The sequence below is a fragment of the Camelus bactrianus genome, chromosome 11 (assembly GCF_048773025.1).
Source record: "Camelus bactrianus isolate YW-2024 breed Bactrian camel chromosome 11, ASM4877302v1, whole genome shotgun sequence".
Classification (NCBI taxonomy): domain Eukaryota; kingdom Metazoa; phylum Chordata; class Mammalia; order Artiodactyla; family Camelidae; genus Camelus; species Camelus bactrianus.
In genome coordinates, this window is record NC_133549.1 from 83,290,207 (window position 1) to 83,308,173 (window position 17,967).

The 17,967-nt window shown below is 56.7% G+C and overlaps 1 protein-coding gene across 2 annotated transcripts in view; it reads right to left on the reverse strand.

Moving 5' to 3' along the window:
* The window catches only part of RET (ret proto-oncogene), a 54,450-nt gene that overhangs the window by 15,756 nt on the left and 20,727 nt on the right, over positions 1–17,967 (reverse strand). The window contains exons 2-11 of one of the 2 annotated variants that reach the window (XM_074374436.1): positions 13,342–13,605; positions 11,370–11,657; positions 9,021–9,262; positions 7,582–7,777; positions 6,104–6,303; positions 3,816–4,074; positions 3,007–3,132; positions 2,130–2,240; positions 1,434–1,556; positions 276–532 (exon numbers count right to left, since the gene is read on the reverse strand). In XM_074374436.1, the coding sequence (XP_074230537.1) occupies positions 276–532; positions 1,434–1,556; positions 2,130–2,240; positions 3,007–3,132; positions 3,816–4,074; positions 6,104–6,303; positions 7,582–7,777; positions 9,021–9,262; positions 11,370–11,657; positions 13,342–13,605 (2,066 nt within the window). Of the gene's footprint in view, positions 1–275; positions 533–1,433; positions 1,557–2,129; positions 2,241–3,006; positions 3,133–3,815; positions 4,075–6,103; positions 6,304–7,581; positions 7,778–9,020; positions 9,263–9,855; positions 9,986–11,369; positions 11,658–13,341; positions 13,606–17,967 lie in introns of those variants that run through there. The other variant, XM_074374437.1, reaches the window with a different exon arrangement.

The following is a 17,967-nucleotide window of genomic DNA, read 5'->3' on the forward strand; positions in this document are numbered from 1 at the left end:
CCTCCACCCTGCTCCATGCCCTCCACTCCACCTGCCTTCTGCCCTCCATGGAAGGCAGCTCAGTGAAGGCAGGGGGTTGCTGGAATGCTCAGTGTCTTTCCCGTGGGCAAGGATGCATCAGCCACTTGTGGGCTGCAGGACTCATGGCAGCATGAAGCCCTGGGTGCCCCGTCCCCTCTCACCTCCCAGCTGCCTGAGACCCGAGGCCAGTGCCACCTGCAGGGCCCCTGGGAGGGGCTGCCTCCCCAGTCCCGAGGCCACGTGTGGAAGCTCACCGGGATCTTGAAAGTTTCCACAGAGACCTGGTTCTCCACGGAGTCCGTCGAGGGCCGGCGGGTGCCGGATGAGGAGTAGCTGACCGGGAAGGCCTGGGCGGGCCGGCGGAAGGTCATCTCAGCGGAGGCAATGGGCGGCTTGTGGGCATTCTTGTGGTAGCGGTGGATGCAGAAGGTGGAGAGCAGCACAGACACGATGAAGGAGAAGAGCACGGCCACTGCAATCACCGTGCGGCAGAGCTCATCACACAGCAGGTCTGCGGGCAGGGGGGCTGTGAGAGACCACACTTCGGGAGGGGAGCCCCCCGAATACCTACAGGAGCCAGCGCAGCTCAGCTCTCTAGCCTGCCATGCCCAGGACAGCTGGGAAGTGGCTGCTGTGACAACCTGTGAGCAGCCTGGCAAGTGCTGCTGGTGTGAAGGTATGAGGGTAACCTGCAAACACTCCAATAGCACCGACCCTGAGGCAGGTACTGTTATGCACATTTTCGCCATCAGAGACTGTTAAGACCCCCTTGCGGAAGGGACAGGGTGGCATAGAGTTGAAGCAGCCTGCCTGGAGAGCAGAGGCAGTGCACCCCTGCAGGTGCCATGCACGGAAGCCAGCTCGCCCATGAGGGCTGGCGGGAGGCGTAGATTTTCCTCTTCATTCCCAATATCCTTTGTATTTTCTTTATATAAAGAGGGGAGGAAATGAAAGTGGCTCAGGACCCAGGGCCATGCAATAGCCACCCAAATACCAGAAAAGTATCCCTGGGTTTGGGCAGGAAAGCTCCCCATGTGCTCAGTGGGGCACCTGCCATCCTAGAGGGAGCACCTGGAGGCTCTGGCTGGAGGGTGGGGACCCAGGCGGCCAGTGCCATGGGCCCAGCAGAGGCCCTGCACAGGGACAATCCAAGCAGATGCTGAGTTATTTGGTGGAAGAACTAATTTTCCAGGCCAATCTTTACCATAGAACTTTGGGCCAGAAAGCAGTCTCAGAGGCCCTCACCCAACTCCCTGTCTGCACAGATGGGGGAACCAAGACCCAGAGGGAAGGAAGAAGGTCTCTTGGGTTTCCTTGCCTTCCTGCAATTTCCTCCCTTGAGCGATGGGGCTCAGGGAGGTGGGGATCCCTGCCCACATGGCCCCAGCCAGCTACCGCCCCCACCCGCTTACCCTGGCTGTCTTCCGGCTCACAGAAGCACTTCTTCTCCTCGGGGAAGCAGTTGCAGATGCCGAAGCCAGCTTTAATCCCCCTGCGTTCCCCTGGCTCATGCCCACCGATGATGCTGCCGCTCCCTGGTGACAGACACAACCCACTCAGCAGCCCCCTCAGCCTTCAGTGTGACCTGACCAGCCCAGACCACCAAGATGGGACCGTGAAAGGCCCCTCCCCACCCCATCAGCACCCTCTGGCCCAGGGAGGGCAGTGAGCTCAGAAGTCTGGGTCACCTGGGCAGAAGGCTTAGCAAGACAGGCCCCCAAACCAGTTCCCTGGCCACAGCAGGCGAGAGGAGGAACCCACAGGCTACCCAGGGCCCTAGGTGAGGTCCACAAATGGTTACTTTTCAGGAGCAGAGAAGGGGCTGCAGGGGCAGCTGGGAGCCAGTGGAATGGGGGGTAGGGGGCTGCACCCCGTGAGTTGGCCAGGGTGACACCGGAAGTGTGAGTCAGGCCACCAGGCTTGTTTGGGGAAAGGAGAACCCTTTATTCAAATAAAATGTTAGAAAAAGCCTCAGCACATGAAACCGAGGTGCGCAGCTGGTCTGGCTGAAGTGTAGGTAGGAGCCCAAGTCTCTTTAGCTCGGCACCCCCACTCATCCCAGGCTGTCCCCGCTCAGGTTAAACACGCAGGCTCAATGGGCTGCTTACGGAGGCAGTCCTGGGGGCAGATGTTGGCATCTTTGCTCTCCACGGCATCACAGTGGCCATCGGGGCAGGTCTTGATGCTGGGGGAGCAGGTGGAGAAGTTCCTGGTGATCCCTACGACACACAGCAAGCAGGTTACCACCACTGGGAGCACCTGCCCCGGTTGGACTGCCAGAGCCAGGAGGGCTGCACCTGAGGGTCTCCCAGGCACACCCTGCCCCACCAAGGAGGAGCAAACTGAGGCTGAGCAGGAAAAAAAAAAAAGAACCCACACACAGAGCCCTGCCAGCAGGGGCATCCCTGAGGAGAGCTGGGGGGTCCAGAGTGTACAGGGCAGCCCAGGCGGTGAGGGCCTGAGGGATGGGAGAGTCCCAGGGGTGTGCCTGGCCTCACGGCAAATAGGCCGGAAGAGACCAGACGAGGCTAGGACCCTCTCAAGGCCGCACCATGCATGGGACCCTCATAAGGGTGGGTGTGGCTGGGAGCCAGCTGCTGTCCATGCCCAAGCCTGTCAGGCGCCCCCTGCTTGGGGCCACCCTCCCTGGGCTGGGACTGCCCAGGTGGAGGCTCTCTGTCCCCTGCACATCCCAACTTTGGCCCAGACCTTCCCAAGCCCAGAGTGAGTCCAGCCTCAGGCATCTGTGATCTCACAGCGATACACAGCCTGAACGTTCTCATGACACCCACTCCCGGCACTCACGTCCACCCGCTCCCAGCACTCACGTCCACCCGCTCCTGGCATCAGGTGCCATCACAGGGGACAAGGCGTTGGGGAACAGACTCAGAGTGGGGGAGCATCACAGAGGCTGGCAGGGCCAGCACAGACCCCATTTCCACTCAGCCATTATCACCCCTTTCCCTCGCTCTGCGCGGGGCCTACCTTTGCCGTCTCCTTGTCTCCACTCGCACCTGCCCGTCAGAGAGCCCAGGCCACCGCATTCCTCACACTCGGGCCGCCTCTTGCTGACCGCGCAGGACAAGGGGCAGCCTGGCTCCTCAGCCATGTCTGGGGATGGAAGAAAGCAGGTCACAGGGGGCCAGCCTGCGCCTGGTGTCCAGCCAGCACCCACGCGTGGGGGCAGCACTGGCTGAGCTGCCCCAACGGGTTGAGCCCAGAGGGGAGGGAGTGACTAAGCACCAGGGTGCAGGGTAGCGATGGGGCCTGCTGGGGATAGGGGTGGCACCACAGTCACAAAGCAGGCTCAGCTACTGGGTTAAGTCTGGAGGGAGGGTGCGAGGTGGCCAGACTCAGCCAATGACACACAAGACGCCCAGTTAATCCTGAACTTCAGATAATAGTCAATATGTGCTTCATGTTAAGTATGTCCCTAATATCTTGGTGACATACTTGTAAGTTTGTTTTCTAAGAGACCCTGCAAAGGTTGCATGGGACATACTTATACCAAAAAAATTGCTTGCTGTTTACCTGAAATTCACATTTAACCAGGGCCCCCTATGTTTCTGGTCCACGTCTAGAGCGCGTTGCCAGCGGTGATGGAGAGTAATGACCATTCACAATGCAGTCACTCTGGGCTAAATGGTTTCTCATCTTACAGGGAAGGAGGCTGAGGCTCAGGGAAGCTGCCAGTTTGTGAGGGGGAGCAGGACCAGGCCCCTTCTGTGTGGGAAAAGCCTGAGGCTCTATCCTGCCCTGTCCACCCCCACCCTCCACGCAGCCCTGGCACTCACATGTCCCCTCCACGGTGACGAACAGGGCGGCCTGGGCTTGCCTGCGGGTCGGCCGGTCAATGGCCATCACCGTGTACTGGAGTTGGGTGCACTCGGGGCGCTGCAGGACCTCGGTGTCATTCACAAACAGGGTGCCCGTGGTGTCCTCAGCCGAGGTGACCATCCCCAGCGCGCTGCAGTTGGCACTGGGTAACTGCAGCTTGTACTGCACGTGGATGCCGCTGAACTCCTGGCAGTTTTCCACACAGACTTTCCCAATCTAGGCATGGGACCCAGGGAATGCCTTAGCTGGGTGGCTGGAGGGGGACCCTAGCAGCCTGAGTCCCAGAAGTCTCCTATTCAGCCCAGGGATGGCAGCCTCCCTGAACTCCCCATCCTCCATGGCCTGGGAACTTGCAGACCCATCTGCCTGCCTGGCCCTACCTTGCCCAGGCCATCACATCACCGTCCACCCTTGCTGCTGGGAGCTGAAGGTGTAAGAACCCGGGGAACCCAGCTTTGATTTAGTTGCTGGCCCTCCCGGAAGATGCTGACTCGTTCAGGCACAAAGGCTGCCCGGATGCCTCCTATACACCTCCCTCTCTTCTTTGGGCCAGCCCAGTTTTCCTCTAAGAACTGCCAGTTCCCATCCTCAGCGCATGTGGCTGGGGTGGTCCAGTCCCTGCCCAGGTCACCTGCCTGGTTAGTCAGAGTACGGCACCCAGGGTCACTTGATTCACACACCACAGTTATTTGTCCCACATGGGACCCGGGGGCCATGCTGGAACTTGGGCTGGAACCCCTGAGAAAGAGGGGATGCTAGGCTGGCAGCTACAGCCACTGGGGCCAGGAACCAGGCAGTTGAACTCTCTTTTTCACCCCTCAGCCACTCGAGTTACAGTTAGGGTTGCAGTGGCTAGGAACCAGGAGCTGTGACTAGTCAAGGCTGAGGTCTGGGGGGCCTGGTTTAGGGGAGGAAGGCAGGGCCCTGCCTGCAGACACATACCAGACCCTTGCTCAGCCCTGCTCAGGCCCAGGGCAGAGCCAGGCTCCCCCAAGGCCATGCCTGACACAACAAATACACCTCCCAGTCTCCAAGCACTTCCCCATACAAAGGGGGCTCAATTCCACTCTCTCCTGTGATCCTCAAAATTGCCCAAGGTCACTATCCTCAATTTACTGTTATAAAAACTGAGGAGAGGGTGAGAGACCACAGTGAGTCTGAGGCTGGACTGGGACTCAGGTCTCTGTGGTCTCCTGAGTCTGTCGGAGCACAGATGACCCACCTCCAGCAATGCCTGGTCCCCTTGGCCCCCCAGACACCCCTCAGGCCCCTCTGCTTTGTCACCTCCCACCATCCTTGACCCCTGACTCCATGAAAGGCCTGGGGGTAGGTGGCAGATCAGGGAGCTTGGATGTGTTCAAGGGTGGGGTTCTTTACGTGCTGGACCCGGGTGGCTGCCAGGAGTGGAGGGGGGCATGGGAATCAACTGCAGAAACTGGCAAAAGCCTTGGGACAGTAGGAGATGGCTTTAAACAGGACATTCTAAAGAGGATGTAGCCACAGCTGCTCTACTAGAGAATGCAGTATGTTAAGTCACATGAATCCTCTGATTGCAAGTAAACTTTAAAAAGTGCTGAAGAGAAACATTTGAGAAAGAACTGCACCAAAATGCTAAACACTGATTGATATGGGAAGAAAAGATCACTCTGTCTAGCCCTTACCTTCTTTGGCGAATACTTATTACTTTCATTTTTTCTACTTCTAATCATTATTTTCCAACGACAAATGTAAAACAAGTTCCAGCAAAGGTAACTTGCAAGAAAAGTAAAAGGTAGAAGCGCTCGCTGTCTTTCCCTGCAGAGGGCGCCACCGTTCACCGCTGCCTGTACCTGCACCCTTGCAAATTTTCAGCAGTGAAGACGTTTTTGAACACACGGAGCCACGTGAGACCAATATTTCTGCAAACCATTCTTCACTTAATTCACCAGGAATGTCTTTCCAAGCCAGCATATATAGATTTACCTGGCTCTGCTCTTACATTAGTGCAACATGCGCTTTAAAGATACCAAGGAAGGAGAGGGCAAAGAAGGGGGCCCACGGAGCCCACCAGCCCTGCTCGCGACTGTCCCACTTTCCACGGCCCCAGCCTCCCTGGCTCTGGGGCACTCCATGTACTACTTAGCTCACGGAGTTGGTGGCGTCCGCCCCTAGCCCTGCTTGAAATCTGCTAAAGGGAGCACCCCACCTCTGGAGTCCCCCACCCCTCCATGCCCTTCCCCAGGCAGGCAGCAGGTCGTGGGCTCACCTGGGCGAAGCGGCGAGCCCGCCTGCTCACGGTGAAGGAGTAGTCGCTGGGCAGATGCAGGCTGACGGGCAGCACCGACACGTTGAAGTGGAGGAGGAGGATGCCCTCCCCGGGGCCCTGGAAGTCCGAGTCGTTGACCAGTACAGCCAGCTGCACAGCACGGCTCTCTGAGATGGGGACGCTCCGGTTGAGAACCAGCCCTGTGGGTGGGGGCACAGTGATGATGGGAGGGTCCCTGCGGGTGAGGACCACTGTCCCTCACCACTGCATGCGTCTTCCCAAACACATTCCCTGCACACACACACGTGCACATGTGCAAACACGTACTTTCATCTACACGGTGCACAGTTAACAAACCTGGCAAGAGGCACTAAGTTAGAACTATCACATGTTAGTTACTGTGCTGAGTTGGAAGCCCAGAAGGCCCTTCTCAGCTGGGACATAACGTGTGTATGTGGTATGTGTTTTGGTGGGGAATACACACGGTAAAGACCTGTCACCACAGAGGCCCACCCTGGGAAGATGTGCTGGCCCCTCCAGTTCCCCCAGAAAACTTCTCTCAACAGCAGCAGCCTCCAGTGGACCCCTGGACTCTGCAGGCCTCCAGCTCCTGGGAGTTTGCACACTTTTGTGCACCTCCTGTGGGCTGAGGCTATGGTTCTAGTTTAGACCGAAGGAGGGGCTCTGGTGCACAGTGTAGATGAAAGTGTGAGTGTGCCAGAGCAAGGATGACATTTTCCCTCATGTAGGACAAAGGCCTTTCAAGGCTTGGTGGGGGCAAGGAGGATGAGAAACAGATAGGCTCATTCCAGGCACAAAGGAGTAAAGGCACAAGCGATCCTGGGTTTCCATGGAAGCAGATCCCCCAACAAGGATCCAAGTCCAAGTAGGGTATTTGAAAGGTGATCCTAGAAAACATGGGCAGGAGGGGAGGGGAGGGAGGCAGGGAGGCTTGGCAGCTCAGGAGGATGTCCTGTCCTGCAGGTGAGCACCGTGGGACCTGGAGCTAAGCCTGCAGGTGGGTGCATTCCAGGAGCCAGCCAGGACAATCACCTCAGAACCCCCCAACACCCGGGCATGGAGCTGCTATCGTACACCAACTCCTGTTCATAGAGAGGTTCTGAGGGGGGAGGGGGCAATAATCCCTGGGCACTCGGGCACCTGGGAGGTGGCAAAGCAGGTGCCAGGGGCCAGAGGAAGACTCTAGGTGATGGTTAGCATGGGGAGGTGTGGTGGGGTCCCGCCAGCGTTGGTCACGGGGCAGTTCAGGGAGAGAGGACAGCCTGTGAAAACCCAAGGAGGCTGAGGTAGGACCAGCAGAGACAAGGAAGGGCTGGGAGGAGGGATGGCAGGGACGGCTGCCAGGGGCTCAGAGGACCAGGACAGGTGTCTGTGTAGGCAGGGTGCTGCCCAGCCCAAGAAGAGTGGGCCACCGGTTCCCTAGGGGGCCCAGCCAGGCCACACCTGGCCTCTCTTACTGTAGTCATGCACGGTTGCGCGCACAAAGCTGCCGTTGGCCTGGGCCAAGGTCTCGTTGGGTGAGTGCTCTACTCGGAAGGTCTGGAGGGCCCAGGCGTCCCCGGGGAGCAGCGTGCTTGTGTACCGTCTCAGGAGCTCCCCGGATGCTGGCACCACGTCTGCATCGAAGACACGTAGTGTGGCCACCACTGTGCCCTGCAGAAAATGGGGGCATAGTGCCAATCAGAGCTGCTAAAGCCAGAGACTGTGGAGGGGGCAGGTACTCCACAGATGGACAGACTGACCTGGGTTCAAGTTCTCGTGGGGCCCCTAGCCAGCCTGGCCGAGTTACCCTTCCTGGGCCACTGTGCCTCACCTGTGCAACAGGTGTGAGAGGCATCTACAGAGTTCCCATAAGAATGGATTAGAGCAGATGCCCTGGGGCTCTGCTGAAGACCTCATCCACGTGCCCATAAAGCAGAGCAGTGGCACCTCCACTACCCCCTGAGGAAGCAGGGCCCCACAGGGTGGAGGAGTTAGCTCACTGTCATAGAGAGTCATGGCAGAGCTGGGATCTACACCCAGGTGTCCACCAGAATGCTCTCCTTTAAGCATCCTCTGTCCACCAGGCTGGAGAGGGGCCGGAGGAAGGTTCTGAGCTGTCACAGGGCTTCTCTGCTCTCACTGCTAACCAAGACTCTCCAATGTCACCACAAGGTGACCCTGCCAGGCTCATGAGACATTTCACTACGAGATGTGCTTTCCTCCAGCCCACCCGTCTACTAAACCTGCTCCTGGAGTGCCCAGAGAAGCAGGCAATGACAACATACTATGTCCCCGTCCTGCCATTGCTCCCGCTGGCTGGCTATAGCTGCAGGACAGCCCGATGCCCAGCAGGTGGCAGCCACGCTCCACCTGCGCCGACCAGAGTAGGGCGGGGCCGCGATGGGCGGGGCGGCGCAGGGAGATCCCTGCCGGATCCGCTTGCTTATCTTTCTCCACTCCCGGGTATCCTCCATGAATTTCAGTGGCCCTTCCTTGAGGGGCTGACAGCCCGTGGAAGAGCGTGCCCTTCCGGGAGATGTCCTCTCCCCCTCCTCCCGGCAGTGCGCCCCGCCTGCGCAGCGGCACAGCTGCGCCCCTCAGATGTGAGACCTGGGGACTCTCCCGCAGCGTCAGACACAGGCTGGGCACCCAGGGCCTCCAGCCTCCCAAGACAGGGGCCAGCTGGGTGCCGGCTGGGCTGGCCACCTCTCTCCTCCTTAGCTGTCCTGGAGGGCGACAGAAAACCCCGACAGACTGAGGGACAGATGGAAGACGAATAACTAGACGACTGGTCAGCCGCAAGTCTGGATTTACAGCTAAGCCGACCAAGGAATAAATGGCGGATGGAGAGACCTAGACAAGAACAGACAAGACGACAGACGGCAGACAAGCACATGGGCAGGCGGATAGGCACCTCCTTCCGCTTGAACTCCACTACTGCGCTGGCGGTGTCGACGCCCCCGAGGAAGGTGGGCGCTGAGTCGTCCTCGTCGTACACAGTCACGGGGAAGGGCACCATCACCTCCTCGTCGCGCGCGCCGACGCGCACGGTGCACACGGCCACCAGCTCATACTTCTCCCGCTGCTCGCGGTCCAGGGCCCAGCGCGTGCTCACTTCCAGGCTGTCCGGAGCGCAGCGGAAGGGCAGGCTCTCACCTGTGCACCAAGCAGACCAGGGACCCCGGGATGACCCTCGGGCTGGGGAAAGGGTGAGCTGCCTTCCTCGGGGGCCCGCCAGGAGTGGCGGCACGGGAAGCGGCTCTGTGGGCAGGGCTGGGGTGCATGCTGGCTCCGGGCCCTGCGCTACTACTTCTCCTCAGCTCCACAGTGGGGCAGTTTGCAGTGAAGACTGCATTGAGCTTCACTGTGGCTGCAGCCTTTACTAGTGCTGCTAGGGAGGGGCAGGACCTGGTGGCCTCCATCAGGTCCTCATCCTGATCACCTAGGGAGGGCTGGCACCAGCTCAGCCAGGCTGCAGGCCGAGATTCAGCTCCCAGCATTTGCTGGTTTTTGAAAAAAAGTTGGGAATTGTTTTTTTAATTATGGAAGCAATATGTGCTCATTTTAGTGAATGTGAAGAATAAAGCCACCATTCCATCACTTAAAAACAAACACAGTGGACATCTGGTATGATTTTATGATAACATAAATATTTAATATTTATGACTGGTTCCAATCCCTGCCCTAAACACCTTTTGGCTGTGTGGCCCAAAGCTGGTCATTCTGTCTCTCTGTGCCTGTTTCCTCACCAGAAGATGAGATGACAAGGGCTAAAGTGTCTGTTCTTCTCCAGCAGTGTATTCAGTGACTCACGTATATTCCCACAAACCAGGGAGGCAGGAGCCAGTAACAACAACACACTCTTCAACCCAAGCCTGTCCTGGAATTCATCCTGTAGAAAGGGGAAACGCTGAAGGCTTGAGGGTCAACACCGACCACCCCACAGTCAACCACAGGAGGGTCACATCAAGTCCACTCGGTGGGAAATCACATCAGGGAATCAAACGTGTGGCAAGTGCTTATCATATAATGTTTCCCTCTATTGTTTATGGTTATAAAAAACGCTCAGCAAAATTTAACTATAAAAATTTTAGGGAAAAAGGGCAGCACGCTAAACCATGTGCTTTGCGGGCAATCATGCACAAAAACATGGCTGCTGCAGGGCAAGTGGAAGGATGCTTGGGGGGCCTGAGTGACTACTTTTCTTTCTTTATTGAGATCTTTAACATTATCACCGTGTGTGTGCCATCAACCTGGCATGAATCCAGGTTCTACTTACTAGCAGTCCAGTTAGTAAGTGTCCCTTTTCAGTCCCAGTTCCTTGCCTTTAAATGGCTTAATGGCACCTCACGCGTGGCCGCTCAGCTGCCTTCTCTCATCTCTGCTGGGATCCAGCTCCCCAACCCCCGCGCTCTTGGCCTCCCCAGAGCCATCTGGTGGCAAGGTTCACTGCCCTTGCAGCTGCTCAGGCAGAATCCTGGAATCCCTGCTTGGTCCCCTCTTACTTTCAACATCCACATCCAACTCCCTGGAAAATCCTGCTCGATCTTCCTTCAGAACACACCCAGAACCTGCCTGCTTCTGGTTGCCCAATGGCTTCCATCCTCATCCCTGTCTTCATCCTCTTGTTCAAAAACTTCTCCTGTAGCCTCCTGTTTCCCCGCTTCCCCCCTATACCACTCACCCCCAAATCATTTCTAACACAGCAGCCAGACTGATCTTTTAAAGGTTAAGTCAGGTCCTGTCAATGACCCTCCTCATTCACCTTCCATGACTCCCCAGTTCCTCACCTGGAAGCCCCTTCCCAGGAACTTCTTCGCCCTCAGCAGCCTCCACTCTCCCACTGTTCACTGTACTCCAGCTACACAGGGGTCCCACCTCCGTGCTCTCAAGGGGCTCACCCTGATTGCCTGGTACCCTCCTGCCTTTGCTGTAGTTCCCTCTTTCCCCGCCACCTGACTTGGGACAGCGACCTCCACCACCCCCGCCTTCTCAGCTTTATTTCCCACCGAGTCCCTTCAGAGGCCACTCGATTCCCTTAGCATGTGTGTGGTCTCCATTTCCCATGGGAAAGGAGGCTCCAGGCAGGCGGGATTCTGCTCTGATTTGTTCACTGTCACATCCTTGGTCCCTGGAACACTGCCTGGCCATGGCACGCATACAAGAGATACTTCTGGACTTCTGAATGAGCAGATGATGTGCTGGTAGAGACTAACCAGGAAGGCTCGGGTCGAGAGACTGCAGCGCCGTGCCTGGCACTCACCTCCCAGGAGCCTGTAGGCCACGCTGACATTGGGGCAGAGGAACTGCACAGGCAGCAGGCGGAACTGGTGGAAGGTGCCAGGAGGCCTGTTTTCCCTAATGCGGAAGGACAGGCCTGTCTCGGGGAAGCAGAGCTCCCGGGGTTTGAGGGCGCCACAAGCTGGAAAGGAGGCGTTGATGAAGGAGAAGTACACTCGGGCACAGCCCGGCCACTGACACTCGCCCTCGCGAAGGGACGCTGGTGACAGGAAGACCTGGAGGTAGACGGTGAGCAGAGGGAAGCCGCCGTCTGCAGAGAGAGAAGAAGTCACTGGGGATGTCGCCAGCCAGGAGGTGGGGCACAGAGCCAGGAGGGGGCAGGAGCAGCTGGGCTGGTAGATCCCAGTCCTCACCAAGGTCCACAGGGCTCTGCCAGGCTCTCTGCCCTGGTCTGCCACCTCCCCCTCGCCCCCTACTGCCCTGGACCTGGGGTCCGCCTGCCTCAGGGCCCTGAACTCCTGTTCCCTCAGCCTGGGTGGGGGGTGCTTCCCAGGCCCACCTCTCTTGTTACTCAGGTCACAGCTCAAATGCCTTTCTGCAAGGAGGTGTCCTGAGCCCTGGGCCTAGCACCAGATGGAGCACTTCCCGGGGCGAGGGGGTTCCTGCCACAAGTGGGGACCCTCCGAGGAGTTTCATTGTGGACGCCTCTGCAGAGACACAGAATTCCCTAGAAGCTAGGGAGGAGATTTCTGGCAAGTTCCATCATGGAGGCACCACAGCGACTCCCCCTCCAACAGGCCTGGATCTCAGCTGGGCGGGGGCCTCTTCCTGGGCCCTCCCTCCCAGTCCTAGGGAAGCGGCTGCCTCACACATCTGCGCTTCCCACATTCATTAGTTCTCTGTGCTTCGTACTAGCCTCTCCATTCCTCCAGTGTCCCGCTGTAGTTAATAATTCTCCATACAAACTTTCCCTGTCAAATTACTGTGATTTCTCTCCTGACTGGGACCTAACAGGTGCCTGAGGCTGCTCTCCAATCATGAATGGGACAGGCCTCCTATTAACTCCGACCCTCAGCAAATTCCACTCTGGCCTCCACACCAGTGACCCTGGTTCTTCAACTCCCCACTAGGGGCTTGCAATGAAGAAGGTGGCAACTAAGTATGTGCGGAACCAAGACCCATCTCCAGGAGCCAACTGGGGAGCCCTGGGAGGGGCATCTTTACTTGGGGACCCTGGCTTTATTGGCAGATGGGTACGGTCATTCTGTCCCTGCTGAGCAGGGCCACCTTCTCTGCATTCGCAGGCATGCCACCTGCCTCTGCTCAGCACATGGGAGCTCAGGGCTGGGGTGAGGCTCTATTGACGCCAGGTCTCTGGAGGAGGCGCTCAGAGCAGGGAGCTACTGGGTATGCGATCAAAACTCTGCTCCACAGCCCTCCTCCACCCAGGTACCAAGGTCACACGTGGCCTTCACTGTAGTTCGGACCCCTGCTCTGTGGAGCTGGCTGGGCCCTCCTCCTGCTCCACTTTGCTCCCTGGGACCAGGCCCAAGTCCCCACCAGGTGCCAAGGGCAGCTTGCTGCTGATGGGGAGCACGCTATCTGTGGGAACTGCTGCTTCTCCAGCAAGTTCCAGATCATCTGCTAAATCAGGATCTTGGGGGTATTTATAGCCCCTCTTAAGTCCTCTCTCACAATCCCAAAGCCTTGTTAACCCAACTGGAAAAGGCATCTGGATCCAGCCTGGAGAGAGCACCCAAGTCCTTCACGTGGGTTCTCCAAAATCGTGACAGCCTCAGAAGGCCCAAGGGCCCTTAGGTGGCTCCCTCACCAGGCTGGACACAGAGGTGGGCCAGCCTCATCTCACTCCTTCCACTCTCACAAGCAGGAGCCCTAGGGAAGCCACCCTCGGTGTGACGTGAGTTGCCGGAGGGTAAGACAGGAATGGGCGGAAGTGAGGTGGGTGGAGGGTGGGGTCAGGCATGCTCCCTCACTGCGGATGCTCAGCTTCTCCCAGGAGCTGTGGTCCAGGCTCCGGTTCAGGTAGAGAAGCCCCGTGTCCTCCTGGATGCGGATCCAGTCGTTCTCATGCAGCCGCGTGCGGTAGGCACCGTAGAGGTGCTGGCCCAGGCGGAAGCTGGGTACCTCCTCGGGGACATCTCGCAGGGCATGGACGTACAGCAGGGGTGTGCCAGCCGGCTGGTCCACGTACAGCTTCTCCCAGTAAGCATCCCTGGAGAAGTACAGTCCCAGCGGGGCTGCGGGAGGCAGGGGAGCCCATGAGGGAGGGACGGCGACGGTGATGGCAGAGCCCGAGCAGGCCTCCCGGGCAGACCAGTGTTCCCCAGCAGCTTTATTTCACACTTTTTAAAATTATACATATATACCAGCAACAAAAACTGAAACATATAGTTTCTTTGTTTTCTTTTTTTCAAACATCTTTATTGTGGTATGATTCCTGTACAGTAAACTACACGTTTCAGATGTACACTCTGATGAATTTTGATAGATGTACACACTCATGAAACTACCACCACAATCAAGACAGCTAACATTTCCATCACTCTGCAGCAGGTGCAAATTTCACATTCCCAATGTATCCCTTTCTGCCCTCTTAACCCCCTGGTAACCATAAGTTTGTTTTCTATGGCTGAGTCTGTTACTATTTTGTAGGTAAGTTTACTTGTGTCATTTTTTTTAGATTCTACATATAAGCAACATCACATAGTTTTTTTTTTCTTTTTCTGACTTCACTTTGAATGACAATCTCTACTTTATAATAGCTTCTTTGTGGACAAAAAAAAAGTCACTAATTTAAAACTCTGATCTTAGTAGGACTTTCTCATCTGTAGTCCAAAGAACATCAACACGCAATTGCTTGTATAGCGAAACACTCGCTGAAAACACACTGCTTTAAAACAGAAAAAGAAAAAGGAAGAAGTGAGGCAGCACAAAACAGTTGCAAGATCATGCTCCATTACCTGCGTCTGATAAGCACGTGAACCACTCAGCTGGGAATTCACCCAGGCTTCTGAGCAAATCACCTGGAGCCAGAGTTTTCAAGTGTACAAGACACTGCCAGACAAGCAGGCAGGCAGGAGTCACCAAAAATGAATAGAGCACTTTTTAAGTAACGAATCTTTATCTAAAGTCAAACACACTCCTACCATATGGGCCAGAAATTCCACTCAATTTATGCAAGAGAAATGAAAACATATGTCCATCAAATGACTTATTCACAAATGGTGGGGTTATTCACAGAGCCAATAAGTGGAAGCAGCCCAGATGTGCTCCAGTGGGTGAAGGAAAACAAACAGTGGTACATCACACCACGGAACCCTACGCAGCAAGGACAGGGCGTGAACTAGTGACACACATGACAGCCTGGCTGGACTCTACGACTTTGTGCCATGCAGAAGGGGCAGGCACAAAAGAATCACGTGGCATGATGCTAGACTGATTTCAGGTGAGAGAAATCAGACTGGATACCTGTTGGGTGTAGGGGAAGGCAACAGACCGGGAAGGGCAGGGGGCATGTTCTGGGGAACACAGAGGTTCCATATCCTGACAGGGGTGTGGGGCACACAGGCATATCCATTTGTCAACAATGCACAGCCAAGATTTGTGCATTTCAACCTGTGTAAATTTTGCCTAAAATAACCAATCATGAGGAGGGTGGATGCTGACCATGGCCTTGCTGGGTGAGCCCACAGGGGCATGCATCCTACTACCCTGCGACTTTGTATATGTTCAACATTTTCCATCATAAAAAGTTTTCAAAAAAAGAATTTTTTAAAAAAGATGGATAACTGGGCAAGCAATGCTTAGAAACCATTAAAAACCTGCAAATACATCCTACAAAGTACAAAAAATACCAATGCACAAATGTTAGAAATACTGCACTTGTGTGTAATGGATTTCTCTTTTCAGTTTGTTTCCACCCACATCCCACTTCCCTTGCAGCCATCAGCGTGAGTGGCCGGTCCACTCTGCACCAGTAGAGGACACCGGGAGCCACCTGGGGCCTCGAGGACACAATTGGGCGTGGGAAACAATCAGGTGCCAGATGGAGTCAGGGGAAGAGAACAGGTAGGACCTTCTGGATCCCAAAGCGGTGAAACAGGAAGAAAACAAGAAGGCAGCTTGTGCTGTGGAGTGTTTCCCAAGGATGACCTCAAAGGCAGCCAGGCTGGGAAGGCCAGCTTGGAGGGTAGTGTGTGTTTCATCCTGCCCACCCGGCATGGGTGCTGCCCTGCCAGACACCTGCGCCACGGGAGTGAGGGGGAGAGGGAGGGAGCAGGAGAGAGAGGGAGGGAGGGGAAAGGGAGAGGGGGATGAGAAAGTCAGAGAGGCAGCCGGTGGTGGGGAGGGGAAGAGAGAGATGCTCTGGCCTCATCCAAAGCCTGGCCCTGCACACCCCACACTAAACACAGAGATGGAGGGACAGGGTCAGACACATAGTGCTGACCTTTTAGGCCTTCAGAATGTGCTTCCCTAGGAACACTGTCCCTGGAGTGGGACCCAGAGTTACTAGGAAGGGCTTAAAATGCTTAAAAACCATTAAAAACCTGCAAATATATTCTATAAAGCACACACACACAAATACAGCACTAAAGCAAACATTAACATAGCACAAAGCAAACATTAGCAATACTGTACTTGTGTGTAACCGATTTCTCTTGTCAATCCGTTTGTTTCCACCTATATCCGGCTTCCTAGTACAGGGCTAGGACCTCCAAGGAGCTGGCTCTGTGCCCTGAGCCAGACTCTGTGCTGTGGCCTTCCTGCCTCATGGGGGAGGATCCACCCCAGAGTGTCACACAGCTTGCCATCTGAGGGGGAGGTGACTCAAAGAGCCCCGTGAAGCAATCAGGGCAAGTCTGAGGAGGGAGCGCTGAGACCCTGCTTCCCCTACCTTGAGGTCCCACTGGCAGAGACCAACCAGGCAGAGCTGCCTCTATGGTGCTGAATGTCACCCGCCTCTCCCCACTGGCCAAGAGGACACAGGCTACCCCACAGATGCCCTTCAGGGCTGATTTCTTTGGGATTTAGTAGCTGACCCTAGCAGGATGGTAGGCAGCTCAGAGGGCTGTGTTGGCCCCAGTGGCCACAGGCTGGCCTCTTCCCTGATCCTGTTACAGAGCAGCCAGTGGCACCGGCTCAGAGCAGACCTCCTGCCAGCTGGGCCGAGAGTTGGGCCTCAGCTGACAGGCCCTCTGTGGATCCTGCACAGCTAAGTCCACTCCACAGGCTCGCACTTCCTGGGAGAAGCACCCACACTCCCAAGGTTTGGGGGCCCAAAGAGGACCCTACAACACTGCTCATGGCTGCTCTTGAGGCAAAGGCAGGGGTGCTTCCTGCGGGGTCTCCTCACCCCATGAGAGGGGAGGGACAGCTGCAAAGGGATCCCTGATGTAGCTTGGCTGCCACCTCCCACCAGGAGTGTGCCATAGCCCCACAGTGCTGCCTGGCAGAGTAACCTGGGTCTGCCCTCCCCAGTGGGGCCACCTCACCGAAACCTGAGGGGCTCCCGGCTCAGGGCAGCCCCCGGCCCAGCCCCAGGAAGGCTGAGTCTGGGGAGGCAGACTCAGAAAGGGGACCAGAACCAGGCACAGCTCTGCTGCCCCAAGACACGGGCCCAAATCAGGAGCAGCAATACAGCTTCTTTTCCCTCCAAAGTTCCAAGAAGTTTGCGAGTTAGAGGGTCTGGTGGGGGGGGGGGGCTCTGAAGGTGGGGGGGGGGGCTAGGGAAAGGGCCAGGAAGCTGATGCTGCTGCCCCGTAGACAGGCGGAGGAACAGCTCTCCCTTCCCTCTACTTCAAGGACTTCTCCAAGGACTCGGCCCACTGCTGCCTCCTACTGCCTCTCCAAGGTGTGGTGTAGGGTGAGCACAGAGGTGGCACCTGCCTCTAACACAGCATAAGGCCAAGCCCCCACGCATACAGTGACTCCCCGTGTCCTCACAGCCCCAGACGGAAGTGCCGATGGGACCACTGCTTTGCAGACACAGGACTGAGGCAGAAAAAAAAAGAAGGTTGTTTGCATGCTCAAGGGCACACACGGACCGCAAGAGAACCAGAATTCATAAAGCAGTCTTTCCAGCAGCACATCCCCCACCAGCCTGCTCCACCCTACATCACAGCAGGCTGGCCTCTGCAGCCACCGTGCCCTCGGTCCCCAGCTGACCATGCCCGGGCCCTGTGGGGGAGGCTCCCCCCTGCCACACACACACAAGTCCTGCGCTGTGACCGAGGCTCACTGCAAGTCAGGAACATCAGCTTGCAGTGGAAAGCAGTCCCTGCAGACTCACAGTCTCTCGGGAAGCTAGCATTTCTGGCTACAAAGAGGATGAGAGACTTTAATTCCCAGTGGCTTGACAAAGGGGTGGCCTGGTGGCAGTCCAGGCTCATGACACCATGCTGGGTGGGAAGGGGGCTCAGCCAGGGCCTGCACTGCTGGCCTCTTCCTCACCCTGGCAGAAAGGTGTGCCCCAGTCACTGGAGATCTGAGATGCTGCAGGGAACTCTGCTTGTGGGGGAGCCCAGGGTGGGTGCAGGTCCAGACGGCATACAGCCCAGGGCAGGCTGTGTTTTCCAGAGCCCACCAAGTCACCAGCTCTC